The sequence below is a fragment of the Hakea prostrata genome, chromosome 6, assembly GCF_041222555.1.
Source record: "Hakea prostrata isolate BN-2017 chromosome 6, UWA_Hpros_2, whole genome shotgun sequence".
NCBI lineage: Eukaryota > Viridiplantae > Streptophyta > Magnoliopsida > Proteales > Proteaceae > Hakea > Hakea prostrata.
The window spans coordinates 25848671-25865253 of record NC_142605.1 but is presented as its reverse complement, the minus strand read 5'-3'; the positions used below and the strand labels follow the sequence as shown (position 1 = coordinate 25865253).

The window sequence follows — 16583 nt, the reverse complement described above, 5'->3', positions numbered from 1 at the left end:
CTTTAAACATAGGTTTGTGTGGTTTCTTCACTTTGAATGTTGGATTTTGGTAGTTGAAGCATGTTAGGTATATTGACAGCCTCCAATAGTTGTTTTTATACTTCCCTTTAGTTTGTGAGTAAATTTGTGCGAATCGTTGCAAACGATTTCGCATCTTGCATCTCAATGACTCCTGTGGGCACTCGCGAGAGCCAAATTTGGGGCTTTTTGATTTAGAACGAACTGGGTCAAATTGATGGTACCCTTAGGACCCTATTAGTTCCAATTAGACATTCCCAAAGTTTCCTTTCAACTTCAAATCGGTGGTGAAATAATGATTTTTTGCCAAAACTAGGTTGAGAATGGCGAGCTTGAACCTATATGATAGATTAGGCTTTTGTTGGGTGATTTTGGAAACTCTTTTGAAACCCAATTGACTTTTAATAAATGTCTATTAATTTTCTTACATGATTAGGATTTTTACGGATATAATCACCAACTCTTGTGAGCGAAATTGTGACTTTGAGGAATGAAATCAAGTTGGAAGGTGAGGAATGACTAACTATGTCTAGTATGCTTAAGCATTGCTATTTTCACTCTATTGATGATATAAATTGCTTTAAATTAATATCTATCATGATATGCTTGTGTGAGACTTTGCGCGAACGGAAGGTAAGGTTACATAATTGTGTATTATTCTTTCTTTTGAATCTTATATTATCAATATGAGAATGATACGAGAATACATGAGAATGAATGATATTGCTTGAGATTGATGCTCTTATTCTATTTTACCAACTAGGGTTGTGGGCCCGCCCATTACCCTAATGACTTTCTTTATATGGATGCATCTAGACCTAGGTACATGAATGCTTGGTGTCTAAAAGTGTTGGCTAGATGACCCTATGAGTACTACTGCCCTTTTGGTAGAGGTATTGAAGCCGGTTAACCCATTTTGTTAGTGGCTGGGTCCTAAGTGTCAAGCAGACCTACTATCATCATAGAGCAATAGGGTTGCATATAATAGATAAGGGCTCCTGGGCGCTCAAGACCGGTAACCAACCCGTGAGAGGATATGGAGAGCATCTTGTCCATTATATGTGGATGACCACTGTGTTAAGAAATGGGATTCCAATAAACGCCTCTCATTGAAAATACCATTCATAGGTGGGAAGGTATCGAACCAAAAGGGCAACAGGCATGAGGGGAAATATCTGGACCATATGTTGTACAAGACCGTATGACTTTGCATTAGGGCCTAGGAGTATCCTTGACATACACCAAATCTCATACCAAAACAATGATGTGAGAGAGTGGAGACCTATATCCCAACCATGGCTTGATAGGACTTTATCCAACAACTGCGGAGAACCTAATAGACGCTTTTTGTTGAAGGAGAGTGACTGAGACCGCCCAAAGGAGATTGGTGTTTAAACTTAATATGTGTCAACCATAGAACTTCATGATAAAGTTAGGAACATCATATCATAATCATGCATCATTTTATTTATATTATCATTTACATTGTTATCTTATGAATGTGATGTGGAAGTTTCTCTTTGATGCATGACATGAATGTTAGTTAATCTCATTGAGTTTTGTGGAACTCATTCCTTTATATGTATGTGTTCTTTAGATTTCTCTATAGGTTATGAGGACTCCTCTCAAATGGGGATTCATCCCAGGGAGGCTTTTTGGAAGGAACAATTGAAGAAGAAGTGGAAGCGCATGAGGCTTCATGCTCGTGCTTTGACTATTCCTAAGTAGCCGGCCTTTAGTAAAAGAGATCTCGCCGTCCTTAGGAAAACTCTTGTGTCATCTATGATACTATTTTATATCTATACTTCGATTTCTTTTGAAGAAAGGCGAGGGTATCTTTTACCAAGATTCCTGAATATTTTCCGCTGCAGACACTCTTTCTTTCTTGAACTTTGATGTCCTAACCTTTGGATTTGAGTCTTGGATGATTGTAATTGATATTTCACATTTTAGAATTTGATATTTGAACTTGATTTATTCTTGTCCTTTCGATTATGCTATATCATATATTTGTATGAAATTGTTACTGAACCTAGGTCCTACAATGTATCACTCCCTCGGGTATTCGGATATGACCGGATCTAGCTGGGTGGGATGTGACACTTATAAAGTCGAACCACTATAAAATTCTTGTGTTTTGGTTGATTGCAATAGTTTAATTTTATTTGAATTTACAATTAACCTTGTATTTGCAATTAAACTAAAAAATTAGGTAAATCTACTAGTTGCAACCTATTCACCCCTCTCTAGGTTGCATTAACAAAGGACATAAGTGGGCATAGCATCATTTGGTGTAACAATAATTTCCATAATGTTGGAAGAAAATTTTCAACTATCAAATGTGCAGACGCATAATCACCTGAAGTAGAAAAGTTCTTCTAGTACAATGATGACAACTTTCTATATAGAGCTAGTAAAGTGCAAGGAGGTTATGAGTTTGAACTTCCACCCCTACCACATCTTCCCCCTCCCCCCTTGAGCATGTGGGCCCTCACTCGTTATGATGAATTCTTTTTTTTTTTTTTTTTGGGTAGCAGCAGTATGGAGTCCTCTACCCCAAAAAAAAAAAGAAGTATGGATTCCTCATTGCGGTTAGTTCCAGATGTAGTTAAGAGGTGGACCCACGGGAGAAAGTGATGACGTGCGGGGGTTTCAACTTGTTGTAGTTAAGTCCATTTGAAATGCAAGTGACCTGGATAGACAACCTTCAACAAAATGTTAGAAGTCAAATCCAAACTCCTTGACCATTGTGCAATGTTCAAATCGGTTTTGTTTACAGTCATATGTTTGGATTGTTGTAAGCCCTATAATTGTTGCAAGTAACTAAGTCCCCATAGAAATTTCTTGGGTGTTGTGCAATAAATGTGCAGTACCGCGCAATGCATAGCCGAGATCAAAACGAGGGTCGAGATGTCAATCTCAGCCATTCATTTCGCAAAAATTTCTTTGACACTTGTGGGAAATAAGCAGTCAAGATTGAAATCTCCACCCCTAGTTTTAATCTCAACTCTCCATGTTGTTAGCGGTTGCTTGTCCCGCCGGAAAGTCGAAGACCTAAGTCTACCCACACCCACCCACCTTTCTTAACACGACACCTTGCAGGGGCCTACAAATGATTCAATGCGCCTTTGTTGTTGCTTTCTACTTCACTTTATCGGGGTAGTTTAACTTTGAATGGGTTTGGGGGGGGTGGGGGGGGGGGGGGGGGGTTTTGGTGATTGATAATTTTAAAATAATAAAAAATAAAAAAATTAAATTTCATTTTTATATTGTTTTTTGGGTTGGTTTGGTTGGGTGTTGTTTTTGGGGGTTGGGGTTGGGTTGGGGGTCGGTTCGCTTTCTTTTTTTTTTCTGCGGGGGGGGGGGGGGGGGCCGCGGGCCCCCCCCCCCCCCCCCCCCCCCCCCCCCCCCCCCCCCGCACTTGAGTCTCCACCACCATAGACTGGAGATTTAACTATTCAATTATTAGTATTTGTCAATTAAGTTTCAAGAAAGAGCGGCAACTGACAAGTGCTGATGGTCATTTTTTAACAAATCTTCTAAATACAGAGACTCATTGCACTATAGCAGCGTTTGTAGTCCAACGGTTAGGATAATTGCCTTCCAAGCAATAGACCCGGGTTCGACTCCCGGCAGACGCATTTGTTAAGTTTATAATTTAGCTAATTTTTTTTTCCCATTGGTTTTTACTTTTTCTTATATTGTTATTTAATTACTCAATTCAACTGGAAACTAATACTGAATTTTATTCATTTGGGTAAAAGTCGTGAATCAATGGAAAATTCTGAAGAATAAATTCTGAGCAGGATCCCAATTTGCCAAACCAGGATTGCTATTCCTCTTACTAGAGGACTTACCTTGCGATCAAATTGCCGAGAAAGGATTGGCGTCTCCCAAGTTTTGACTTTTATTGTTCTTGTGTGTCTAGAGGTGACTATGTTGGCATCGATAGCATCTTTCTAACGGTTGGATTAGTCAAATGTTAAATGATTTACAAAAGGAAGAATCTAATAAAAATAAGCATAAGTGAAGTATATAATTGTTATAAACTAAATAAGAAAAAGGAGATGAAGCGAGGAATTGAATCGCATTTAAGTCTTAATTAGTCAAATGCTGTTGAACCGAATACCAATTGCCAAATACACAGCACAAATCTATTTAGGCGGCAATACAAGTGTGACTGTGATTAGTCCATCTTATCCATGTCATTTTTCTTGACACGATACAAAAGAAGACTTTCAAGAGTCACTTAGCCCCCCTGACCTCTTATCTAAAAAAAGACACTGTGTGGGCAAGTTGATCAAAGTAAGAGTGGGGAGGGAATGTTTACAGCTGTTGTAGTACGACTTTGAATTTCTTGTTCGGTCTTTCAATCGCAAGCCTTGTAGTCAGCTAAATTGATTGAAGCCCATCCCAAGTAATCGTCGTAGAGGTTAACATCGATCTGAATAGTCGTAGGTTCAAATCCTACCTGGGAAGCTCCATAAGTCGTGAATCAATGGAAAATTCAGAAGAATAAATTGTATTATTTGAAGTCGGAGAATAATGCAAATTAAATAACTATGCTCTTGACCTTATATAGTCAAAGTATGTCAAATTGGTACACATACCTCCAAATGTTACTTAAAATTACAATATAGTACTCCACTTTAACATTTTCCGTTAAATTATAATTATATTATTTTATAATCCCTAAATTAGCTTTTGTCTTCGTTGCCCTCTGTAAACTAGAATGGGATTTTCTCCCTCGTACCCAAATCACTATAAAACCTATGTTCAAACGATCAAGACATGAACAAGATCTGATCAAAACTTAAATAACAGATGGCAACAAGATACTTACTCATTGGACTAATAATAAAATAATGAAATATTGAAGAAAAGCTTCCATAGTTTCATTAAAAAAAAAAGAAGCCCAAATTGATTTCAAACCTTCTACAACTTAGGTTAAGTTGCAGGTTTCGATTTTAGTATAAAGATGCTAGAAGATGCATAATGATAATTTTGATTATTAGTTGTGTTGCTACGTAATCTTGCTCGTTCAATCAATTGAGAGTACCTGCAAAAATGTGTTTGATTGGGGTGGTCGAGTAACACCTCCGACGATCAAGTTAGACAAATTTCCTTGACAAAATCTTGGTAGGAATGCAACAAGCAATAAGAATAATAGCTTTTTCAAAAACATACCTCATTCCTTTATTTATTTAGTGGTGCAAATTTGCTTTTTCATATCCAGGAAATTTGGGTATTACATATTTCGTCAACAAGGATTTGATCCACGACATCTTTACTAAGAGTTTGTTGGTCTTATAAATGAGTAACTCCTGTGTTGATTGCATATATATCTTAGTACACACAAGGATGTGTATATGAAACACCAACCATTGGATGCTCACTCAAAGAGTTTCAATGAAAATCTAACGACTATTATATGATTTATATCTAAGGGTAAAACCAAAGATTAAATATTGGGGGCCAAATAATAAGTCCGATCACTTCCCCAACAATTAATTTAATTAGTTCAGTAATTAATAAAAATTCAATTTGGTGATTGTTTTTTTTAAAAGGAATAACAGAAAAAATAGAGATAAATAATATTTTTTTAAATAATGTTAGAAAAAAACAATTAGTTCTATAATTAAATTAAAAAAGAAAAAATGAATTGGTTCATGCCTTCTTGGTTTTCTAAGTTTTTCAAAAGAATACTAGAAAAATTGAGAGAGAGAGAATATTGATAATTGTAAAAGAAACTTTTAAAGTGTACAAGCTTCTTCAAATTTTCCTGAAGTACCTACGTAAGTTGCTTTGTGAGAGATTTGAGGAAAGAAGAGAGAGAAAATAAAAAATAAAAAGAGACTTAGGAGAGAATAAATAAAAATAAAAATATAAACATCTCTTCTCAATGGATAGATCGTAAAGATCGTAATATCTTTATCCCCAATTTCAAATTGAGAGAAATTTTTGGATAGTGGGTTTGTGTAAAATAGTTTTTACTTTGAGATTTTATTTTTTGTTCAGTAAAAGTAGGAGTTTAGTAATTATTAGATTACGATTAAAAATGACATCTATACCCATCATCATTATCGTAAAGATTTATTTTTAGTATTGAGGGGCAAATAGTAATATTTCAAAAATGTAGAATGAGCAAAATAAGATAAATAATAATAATAATAATAATAATAATAATAATAATTAAAGAAAATAATTAAATTTAAATAATTATATCGCACTCACATCCAGATACATGCACCACCACACTATAGCTGTTGGATGCCTTATAGATTCCCACGGTACATCCTCATGTACGATTCCACGCTACAACATCATGTACCTTATCACTTCTCATACTAATCTCACATGTTATATCTATTCTATAAATATATATTTTTTAATTTTCTTCTTTTTATTGAAATAGCAACTGTTCCGTGATACTATTAACAAATCCGAGTATTTTCTGCAACAGAGATAATCTTCTTCATCAAATCCCAACAAATTTCACCTGAAAGTCACTGATGCTGTTAGGATCGTTACAGGAAAAACGAAACCAATCTAGAAGAGGAAAGATGCTGGATTGGTCAGTTAAAACCCTAACTATATTCTTGGATTTATATACTTCTCTTCTTCCTCTTCTCCAATTTTTAGGTTGAAGTTTATGAGGAAAGCAAGACGATCGTGGTTACGAAGAAGACGATCGATGACAATGCTTATATCTAATATCGAAAACAAAATCGATCTTTCCACGGATTATGTCGCAGTCCGACGAGTTCTTAAGTTGATTCTTGTCTTTGCCTTCATTGTTTTACCTTGTCTCGTGGTATACGATATGGCGTATAATTCTTCTGTTTCATACGATTCTTCTTTGGCAATGAGTCACGTCTACACTTACGGGGGTGATTCTTATACAGTAGTGAGTCCTCTATTCTTTCTCTCTCTACCATTGTTGTAATCTGATCTAAATTAGTCGAAAATACCCCGTAGCTATGCAAACTAGGGTTTTTTCAAGTCTGAAGGAGTGAAAGGAAAGGAAAGAAAAAAAGAGTTGTCTGTAATTATGATTGTAAAACGTACTTAGATCTGTTACCAAATTTAGTCGCTAATGTAATCTTTGTTTTATATGTTTATTATATTTAAGGAATTTGGTTGTAAATTAATGCTTTGAAGTCAATTACTTTATCATGTTTGGTAATTATCATGTTGAAGGTAAAAAAGGGGCAGGAAGAGGAGGGGAATTGACTTAAAATAGGAAATGGTAAATAATAAAGCCAAAAACAGAAAGTGACAAAACGCAAATCTTTGAATATTAGATAATATTTATGATCTAAAAAATTATTAAAGATGAAAAGTAGCAGATCATCCTTGCCTGTTAAAGTTCAGTTTGTTTTGGCCAATCCTTTACTAAACTATGATCACTGTTGGCACATTCATACCTGGAAACGTTCCAAAGTTCTTAATCTTCATAGCTTCAACCCATCTCTCAAACATCGGCAAACCAATTGATTTTCCAAATGAACCTAGCATAACCTGCATATTTAAACCCTAACCCTATTTAATCCATAAACCAACTTTGACCCTTCAAAGGTGCCTCTTTATTAAAGATTGTGGAAGAATTGGCTCTTAGTTGATCTCTCAGCAATCTACAACTACATCAGCCTACATTTAGTAAAAAGTTTGGGAAGTACTGTATAGTTTAGGAAGTATTTATAATTTATGCCATTTCACTTGCTGACTTCCTTTGTATAGATTATAATTCCAAATGTATACCAAAAAGATTATAATTTCAAATAACAAGTGTGGAACTCTTGGATTACTTCAACCACCACTGCTGCCTATTTAGTTACTGGCTGATTTGTTATCCATATTGTTAACTTGGCAATGTCACTATGCTAACTTGACCTGGTAAATGCCCTTCTTGACGAGACTGGAGCCTTTGTGTCTTGATGAAGATTAGAGAAAATATTAGGCATTAACTTATCCCCCTATTGGCATGAAACTGTGTCACCATAGTGTTTAGATTTGTCAGAACACTTTGGTATTCTTCTTTTTTGGGGCACCGTAGTGTTCTATCGTAGGGTAGTCCAACTTAAGCCATTTGATGGGATTGAGCAGTCGTCTTAGTAGTTCGATGTCAGCAATTCAGCTCGTCTGACGTCTCTATCTCCTATCTCTGAAGTCGATCTTATCTTACCCTATTCCATAATATCTTAATTCTTGACTTCACAATCCAAACAAGTTCAAGATTCAATTCATTCTTTTCTATTCCATGCACTTAACATTGATTACAGGCATTTGAATAATAATTGAAACAAACTTCAATAATAAAACAATTATACTAGGTCTCATAACAGTTTTAAAACTTACAAAAACTATTCATTCTTATGTATCTACCCAAATTAAATACCCTTTTGCATAATTATATTGAAAATATAAATAATAGAGCCCCAAATATCTACTCCTAAAACCCATATTTGGACCAAACAGATTTGGGTTGGTCCAAGGCTGTGCTGCATCAGTTTTGGACTGCAATAAAATTTTAATCCAGCAGACTAACTTACTCCCCTTTTCACCAACTTTCCTCAAGTATAATGTCTGGAAACTTTCAATTAGGGAATACTAACATTTCCAAGTCACATTTCAGATATATTCCAGCCCATTGCTTTAAGATATTGATAGCCATATGGTTTGAGAATCCCTGGGACTTGCAGATGATTGCTCTCCTTTGGTTCTAAGATAAAAACATGGATTATGTAGGGCACATTATTCTAAAGGCAGAGTGGCAACTGAAGCTATGAAAAGTGTTTTGTGCCTGTTAAAACTAAGGTGGATGCTTTAGAAAAATAGCTATCGCAATAGCAGAAGTTGTCCCTTGGAAGTTACCTATTTTCTTAATATTTCTTTATAGCATGGTTTGGAATGCTAGAATGTATGTAAAAGCTAAAAACCATAGCTTGTAAGACCCAACATGACTTTACCTTCTTCATGCAAGAAAGTCCAGGAGGAGGATAGTATATAGGCCATTAGGCTGTGCCAACAAGCAAGAAGAAGATGTATGTACTAAGCTACCAAGCAACGGCTGAGTAAGCTTCTCGTAGACTATTCTTTCCTGATGGTTGGGCTTATCTGCGATCACCTCCTCTTTCTGCCCACTCTTTTGGAAAAACAGAACAGAGTTGGTCGAATGGTCTATGCTAACAGTAGAACAGACATGCAGAAGTTAGAAAATTTTATAGCAGTAGAATGGAAACAGTAGAATAGTATCAGTGGTAGGAAAATAGCAGAAGTGAAACTGAAGTATTAACTAATATGCTAAATAAAAGATTCAGAATTTCAGACAACTGGCAGTCAAAAACTAAACTATCAATATATAACTGGAAAGAATATGGGCATCAACCTTCAGCAGTAACATGAAGGAAAACAGGGGAACAGCAGATTTGTAAAGAATTACAATTCTGATGTTTGGAGTAAAATAGATAGGATAAAAGAGATGACAGATAGGCAGGAATCCAGCTCATGCCTTCACTTGGAATCCCACAAGCAGCACTTTAGAATCCGCTTTGACATATTTCCGGCTCCCACTTGAACTGGTAGCAAGTCTAATTGATAATAAAAGTAAAACAATTAAAAAGTGGCAACATAATGGACTGAAAATTTTCTGTTGACAGCAGCTAGACTTCCCTATTCTATAGAATTCATATTAAGATTTCAAGTATCCTATTGTATCCACAGATGTTCACCAATTTGTATTGTATCTTCAAGGTTCTGATATGACACCTTAATTATAAATTGATAATAAAAATGTATCTAATATATCAGTTTGATACATGACCTGTTAGGATTAGTCTACTTGATTTAATAAGGGCAAGCCAGTGCATGAGGCTCCTGCCACTGCTGGGGTCTTGGGAGGGTCATAATCCTTACCCTTGCTTTTGTAAAGAGGCTGTTCTTGATATCTCTTATTAACCATAGAACATGAGCTTTGAATTGCGATATATTAGCTGAGGGTGGCAAAATCAACTTTGTAGCTTGCTTCTATGACAAAGAAATAACTCTAGTGATATTAGTACAATTAATCATTTGGGGATTAAACAACTTACCATCAAGGAGTTGCGGTTTATGCTTTGTGATACAACACAATACGTCTCATGAAATCACCCTCTTTGTACAATACTGGATAACGTACTTTAAATCTTGTGGCATACTAAGAAGGTAAATAAGACCGAAGATCTAGCAGCTGCCTAATCCAGTCAGGAACAGAAATTAAAAAGAATTAAAAGATGGCACCATTACCCTGGACATGGCTTTTCCTTCTTCTTCCAGTATATCTTAGGACTCTTTCCTGTGATCTTTACCCTTGGGCTTGATGGAGTTTTAAACCAATGCATACCCTAAAGCTCCTGAGGAAAGATAACTGAATCATCTTTGCCTCTTCCTTGGTAGATTTCCATTTGTTACTCACTCCATGTTTCTGTCACATATTTGAGCAGCACTTGAGTTCTGCAAAATCTGATGTGCATACCTTTGGAAGTTGGAAAGAATCTTATTGTTCTGTAGCATTTTATTATTCTTGATCATAAGGGTAATCTGAGTCCTGCCTGGAATGTCGTTAAAATGATAAAAATGTGTTTCTCCCTAATATTAAATTTTTAAACCATTTTGTAGGATACTGAGGAATTGAGGCTGGAAAGAATTTTGAAGGATGCAGCAATGGATGGGACAGTTATCCTCACTACGCTAAATGAAGCATGGGCAACTCCTGGTTCGGTTCTTGATCTTTTTCTTGAGAGTTTTCGAATCGGGGATCACACCAGTGGCCTTTTGAAACACTTGGTAATTGTTGCTTTGGATGAAAAAGCATATACTCGTTGCTTGGCTGTACACAACCATTGCTTTGCTCTTAAAACTGATGGGGTAGATTTCTCTGGTGAGGCGTATTTCATGACCCCTGATTACTTGAAGATGATGTGGCGAAGGATTGACTTGTTACGATCTGTCCTTGAGATGGGTTATAACTTTGTTTTCACGGTACTCTCTCTCTCTCTCTCTCACACACACACACAAACAAAAGACACACACTAGACAAACAAAAGACATGTTTCTGTGCATGTGCAATAAGTTTTACTTGTGGTCTTTCAATTGGTAATGCATGGCTTTATACCTGAGATTGTTCCTTGTATTTATTTATAAGTTACTGGTTTTGCTTCAAGAATTGGTAAATGGTGTGTTGATGGAATCTTCATGTTTTAACCTTTTGTGTCTGCTTCATTGTCTGAAGAGACATCAGTATTAATCTCCACTCAACCTGGAACTATGTATAATAATCATATGGTTTTCCTTGGCCGAGTGCATGCTAATAATCTCGGTTTAAGGAAGAATCTGCTGAGCAGATAATGCACAATGTGATGTCACGCAATTCTAAGGGGGTTTTGTGATTGTTTCCCTAGAGTTTAGGGTTGGGCTAGAATCAGTCCACTTAGACCAGCAAAATAAGTAACAATCTAGGGATGGGATGGATAAAATCATTAAAAATGGGTATGGAGTAATATGGGATGTAGATATGGAGAAGTAGATAAATCTGGGTCTAAATGGGTATACTTGAGATAACTAGAGATGAACAATTTAATATGGTAAGGTTTTGGGTAAGATTTGGTTTAACAAAACTAAATGGGTTGGTTTGAGAAAATAGGCTGTGTTTGTTTGCAAAGGCTGGGTGGAAAAGAAAACATGTGGGTCCCATGTGTAATGGGGTGAGGGAGAAGGAAATGAAAGGAAATGAAAAGAAATGATTTTGTGGAAAAGTGTTAAATGTGGGTCCCACTTTTTCACAAAATTCCACATATTTGTGGGGTTTTGAGAAGGCATGGGGTGGGAAAGTTATCATGCTACCTCATCAGACAAGCTTCCTTAACCTTAATTTAAGGAAGCTTGTCTCCAACTTTCCCACCCCCATCAACCAAACAAACCACACTTTTGGGATTTAATGGAAATTTTTGCTTTTTCAAAATTTTTCCCACCCCACCTTTATTCCAACAAACAAACACTGCCTTTGTGTTTTAACAAATCAAGATGGTTGTGAACTTGGGATACCCAAACTTGTCCTAGGATGATTAGGGAAGCCCACGGTTGGGTGGGAGGGCTTAGGGATGATTTGGGTTGGTTTCTTGTGAATCTTGGAAGGGATTTCTTGGATCTTGAAGGGTTCTTGGGCACTCTTTCTTGATTCTTCCTTTCTTTGTTCTTTTCTTTTCTTTTTCTGATTTCAGATCTGCCGCAAGAAAGCGGGAGGAAAAAGAGAGGCCGAGTGGAGAAAGAAGGGGAGGGGGTGCTGCAACACTTAATTATCCACAAGGAATCTTAATTAAAATTAGATTCCTAGTGGCATTCCAACTCTAGCTAGTATTCACTTAAATAACTCTATCAAGGAAATAAAAACAGATTTGGACTCATAAAAATAAAACAAGATTACTGGAAATAAAATAATGAACTAAATAAGAGGGGAAAATGACCAAATTGTCCATAGTGGGTTTTAGCCGACCCTAGTTGTGCCACACTAGTTGGGCCTTGGGCCCAAATTAGGGTTTCCTGCTTACATCACAATGACAGATGGATGAAATTTCCATCACCTGGTACAAATCACATGCCATGTGTCTTTTATCTGTTGCTTGTTTTGTGTGGCTATCGATCGGTGAGAATTTCTCCCTCTTCTATATTATGCTAGTCATATGCATGCCTTGAATTCTTCTCACCAGTTTTGAAGATTGACCTACTTAGAAATACTTTGGTGGAGACTTGAATTTTCAGAGACTTGTGATGAAAGCAGAGGGCTTGTGCCATTTTGCTGATTGAAATACTACTTCTGCCTTGTGCTCTGTTGTAAAGTCATTGTGAGGTTTGGGGATTTTTGCCTTTAGCATTTTGGGTGAGAGTCTATAACATCACTTTGGGTGTTTTCAGAGATCTCCAGTGTAATCTTTCCATACATGCTGAATGTTCTTCAGCTTCACATGTGGACATAGTGCACCATTTTAGTTGTGAACCGTGTTGCCTTGATTTGCTTCCATTTCTGTTCTGTTCTTTCTTAGTGCTTGTTCTCACACTAGTTAATCTCCAAATGGAACCTTGATATGAAGCATTAAGCATGGTCCAAGGACGCAACAAGTTTAACTGCCTATGTAGGCTGCACATTATAGGCTTAGAACAGGAACACCATTTGAAGTAATTAGGTTGCTAGGGTAACCACAATTGTCTAAAATTTTGAAGGAAAGCAATAGGCAATTGTATGGATGAATTATGATGTTGCATGAATGGTAGAAAATAGAGAGACTAGAAGTAAGGGAAGAAGCAGTAGGAGGAAGAATTTTTTTTTTTGGATGAATAGTTGGAGGAAGAACTTATACAAATAGAATGAAGTAAAAGATGGCCAGAAACTCTGATATTGCAATATCCTAAAGCAGATAGTGATAAGACTTTCATTGTTCTTATAACTTCACCAAGAACAAGAATATACTCTGAGGGTGCATATGGTAATAGGCCAAGGAATAGTTTTTAGCGTTCTTTCATTCTCAAAAAAACGCCAAAAAGCATTTGGTAAAATGGGTCGTTCTTTCATTTTTAGGAAACAAACCGGTTCAATTTTCGTGTTTGAGAAGGTTTTTAAGAAAACAACTTTAACTTGTTTCACCATTCTCAAAACAAAAAGCACGTGTCTAAATTATGCATAAAGAGGGACACTCAACCCAAATTTCAGTCAACACAACTTCTAACTCCTTCCCGCCTTCATAAGGAGGAAAAAAGAAAAAAAAGAAGAAGCTAGAAAAAGATTCTCAAGTGTTCTCAGGACAAATTTTACCAAACAGTCAAAATTGTGCTTTGACCGCTATTCTTTGATCAATACATTAGAAATGATTCTTGAAAAGAATGCCGTTCTCAGAAAAGACTGTTACCAAATGTGCACTTAGTTTTAAGTGCATTAACACCTTCATGGGCCACTTAGATTCCTGCAGTGAATTGCTGTCCTGATTTTGTTTATATGCTTGAAAGCCCTGAATTACAACAAATTACAAATTAGAGAACACAATTCTCAATTTGCATGAAGCTGTATGTGAGTTGAGGCCGCTGTTGTTGATGTAAAGCTGCATCTGCATTACTCTGGTTACAAGAGATGAAGCTGCTTTGGGTTACAGAAAGTGTGCTACGTTGTGTTGCATGAACTCTATTGTTTCCAACTGTATTTAGTTGAGTGGAGAATACTGAGGTATGTAATCTCATTGGTGGGGTGTTCTTGAAAGGTGCCACACTTAAGGTTTTAAGTATACTAATGTCCGCTGAAACTAATTGATATGTATCTTATTTTCACGGTATCACACTATACTTGAAAGTATCAACTGTATTTTAGTGTACCAATACGGCATCCATGTGATACTTATAAAATGTATAAACCATAGAGGGTTGACATGGCCTGGTATGGTTAACACTCTGTTACAAGATAATGCATCTCCTAAATTCATCTTTCTGATACAATATCCACTACCGATACTATAATCTTGGTCATAACTCTCGCATAATTGCGAGCACATTGCTTGTACACTGTGCTCTTTATTCTCTGCACATATTTTCTTTGAAATGGAATTCTTTACTATGGGAAGGTGTAATTTGTTATTATTCTTTGCACTTTTCCTCAGTTATCCCTGTCAGCACAGTTGAACTTTCTTCTTAAATATATGTATATCAATTCACTCCTTTTGGGTATTTTCCTTTTCAGGATGCTGATATCATGTGGTTTCGGAACCCATTTCCACGCTTTTATCTAGAGGCAGATTTCCAGATTGCATGTGATCACTACACTGGGGACTCCTATGATGTACAAAATAGTCCCAATGGAGGATTTAATTATGTAAAGTCCAATAACCAGACAATAGAGTTCTACAAGTTCTGGTATTCTGCTAGAGAGACCTATCCAGGACGCCATGATCAGGATGTGCTTAATATTATCAAATTCGATCCTTTTGTCTCAGAGATAGGTCTGACGAATGAGATTCTTGGACACTGCTTACTTTGGGGGTCTATGTGAGCACACCAGGGATTTTAATAGCATATGTACAATGCATGCAAATTGTTGTTATGGTTTGGATAGTAAACTCATTGATCTTAGGATCATGCTTGAGGATTGGAAAATTTTCTTATCTCTGCCAGCAAGTATGAAGACATCACCGCTATTATCTTGGAGGGTTCCGAAGGAATTGTAGGTATGATTGATATTGTGCTCATCTACTTCTGAGATAAAATCGTCCTTCATTTTTTAATGTAGTTGATAACTGATGTGAATTTTGGTGATCATGTTTTCTTCAGTCTTGAACATCGTCGCTCTCCCCAAAGTAGCATGCCACCCGAACAAAGCGAATCGCAAGAATGAAGTTTTTTCTTATGTTTCAGGATGTCTTGGGATCCATTTTGTAAAGGTAAATATTTATATTCAGGTAGTATGTACCTTGTGCAGAAACGCCAAAGGTTAGGACCATCTCCTATCCATCCTTGGAGATGAGGGATTTAGTGGTCACATTTTTATTTTCCAAACAGTATACGAATTACTTAATAGGAAGTGGTGATTAGGTTGCTTTGATGTTCCCCCCATGGGCTTAACTTTATCTTGTTGGGCTGAGTCTATTCATCATATCTATGGAAGTCTTCTGATGAAGACTTGACAATAAAGAGATTCCTCAGAGTGATTGTTTTAGGTACCTAGGTTCAATCATAAGTAAAAGAGGTGATTTAGAGGATGAGGTTTCCCAAAGAATTAAAATAGGGTGGATGAAGTGGAGAGGTGCGTCCGGGGTCTTATGTGATCGGCGTATTCCATTAAAGCTTAAAGGAAAATTTTATAGGACCGTTGTTCGACCAGCTATGATGTACGGTGCAGAGTGTTGGGCTGTTGAAAAGAATCATATAGATAAACTCAGTGTAGCAGAAATGAGGATGCTAAGATGGATGAGTGGCAAAACTAGGATGGATAAGATAAGAAACGATCATATTATAGTTGGTTTGGGAGTTGCTCCCATAAGTGATAAACTTAGAGAAAGTCGTTTGAGGTGGCACGACCATGTTCAACGGAGACCTATAAATGCTCCTATTCGGAGAAGTGATATAATCCATATTGAAGGAACTAGAAGAGCTAGGGGTAGACCTAAGATAACCTTAGGAGAAGTGGTGAGAAAGGATATGTATAGCTCATGCCTTGTATCTAGCATGGCCTCGAACAAAACTGATTGGAGGGCAAGAATCCATGTAGTCAACCCCATTTAGTTGGGACAATGCTTATTGTTGTTGTTGTTATTATAGTATAATTTTTGTGCATTTGATTTCCCTAAAATTTTAGTACTTGCTCCATAAGCTTTGTCCATCCTTGTTACTATTCTTACTATTTGGATCTGGTACACTTTGCTTATCCACTTTATTTCATAATATCTTAACTCTCAACTTCACAATCGCAATACACAAACTTGTTGAACCTAGTGAGCCAACCTGATTTTTTTTTGCCTCCATCTCTAACTTCGGTTGTAGGTTCACAGATTAAC

General features: G+C 36.5%; 1 protein-coding gene and 1 non-coding gene across 2 annotated transcripts; both read left to right on the top strand.

The window, feature by feature from the left end:
• The first annotated feature begins 3587 nt into the window (after window positions 1–3587).
• Window positions 3588–3659, top strand: TRNAG-UCC (transfer RNA glycine (anticodon UCC)). Its single transcript has one exon. It is a non-coding gene; the product is annotated as a tRNA-Gly (tRNA).
• A 2783-nt stretch (window positions 3660–6442) lies between these two features.
• LOC149012912 (uncharacterized protein At4g15970-like) lies at window positions 6443–15927 on the top strand. The gene is given in 4 exon segments (XM_089158977.1): window positions 6443–6925; window positions 10675–11037; window positions 14774–15037; window positions 15039–15927. Coding segments are annotated over 4 exon segments (1101 nt in total). The 5' UTR covers window positions 6443–6670; the 3' UTR covers window positions 15258–15927.
• The last annotated feature ends 656 nt before the right edge of the window (window positions 15928–16583 follow it).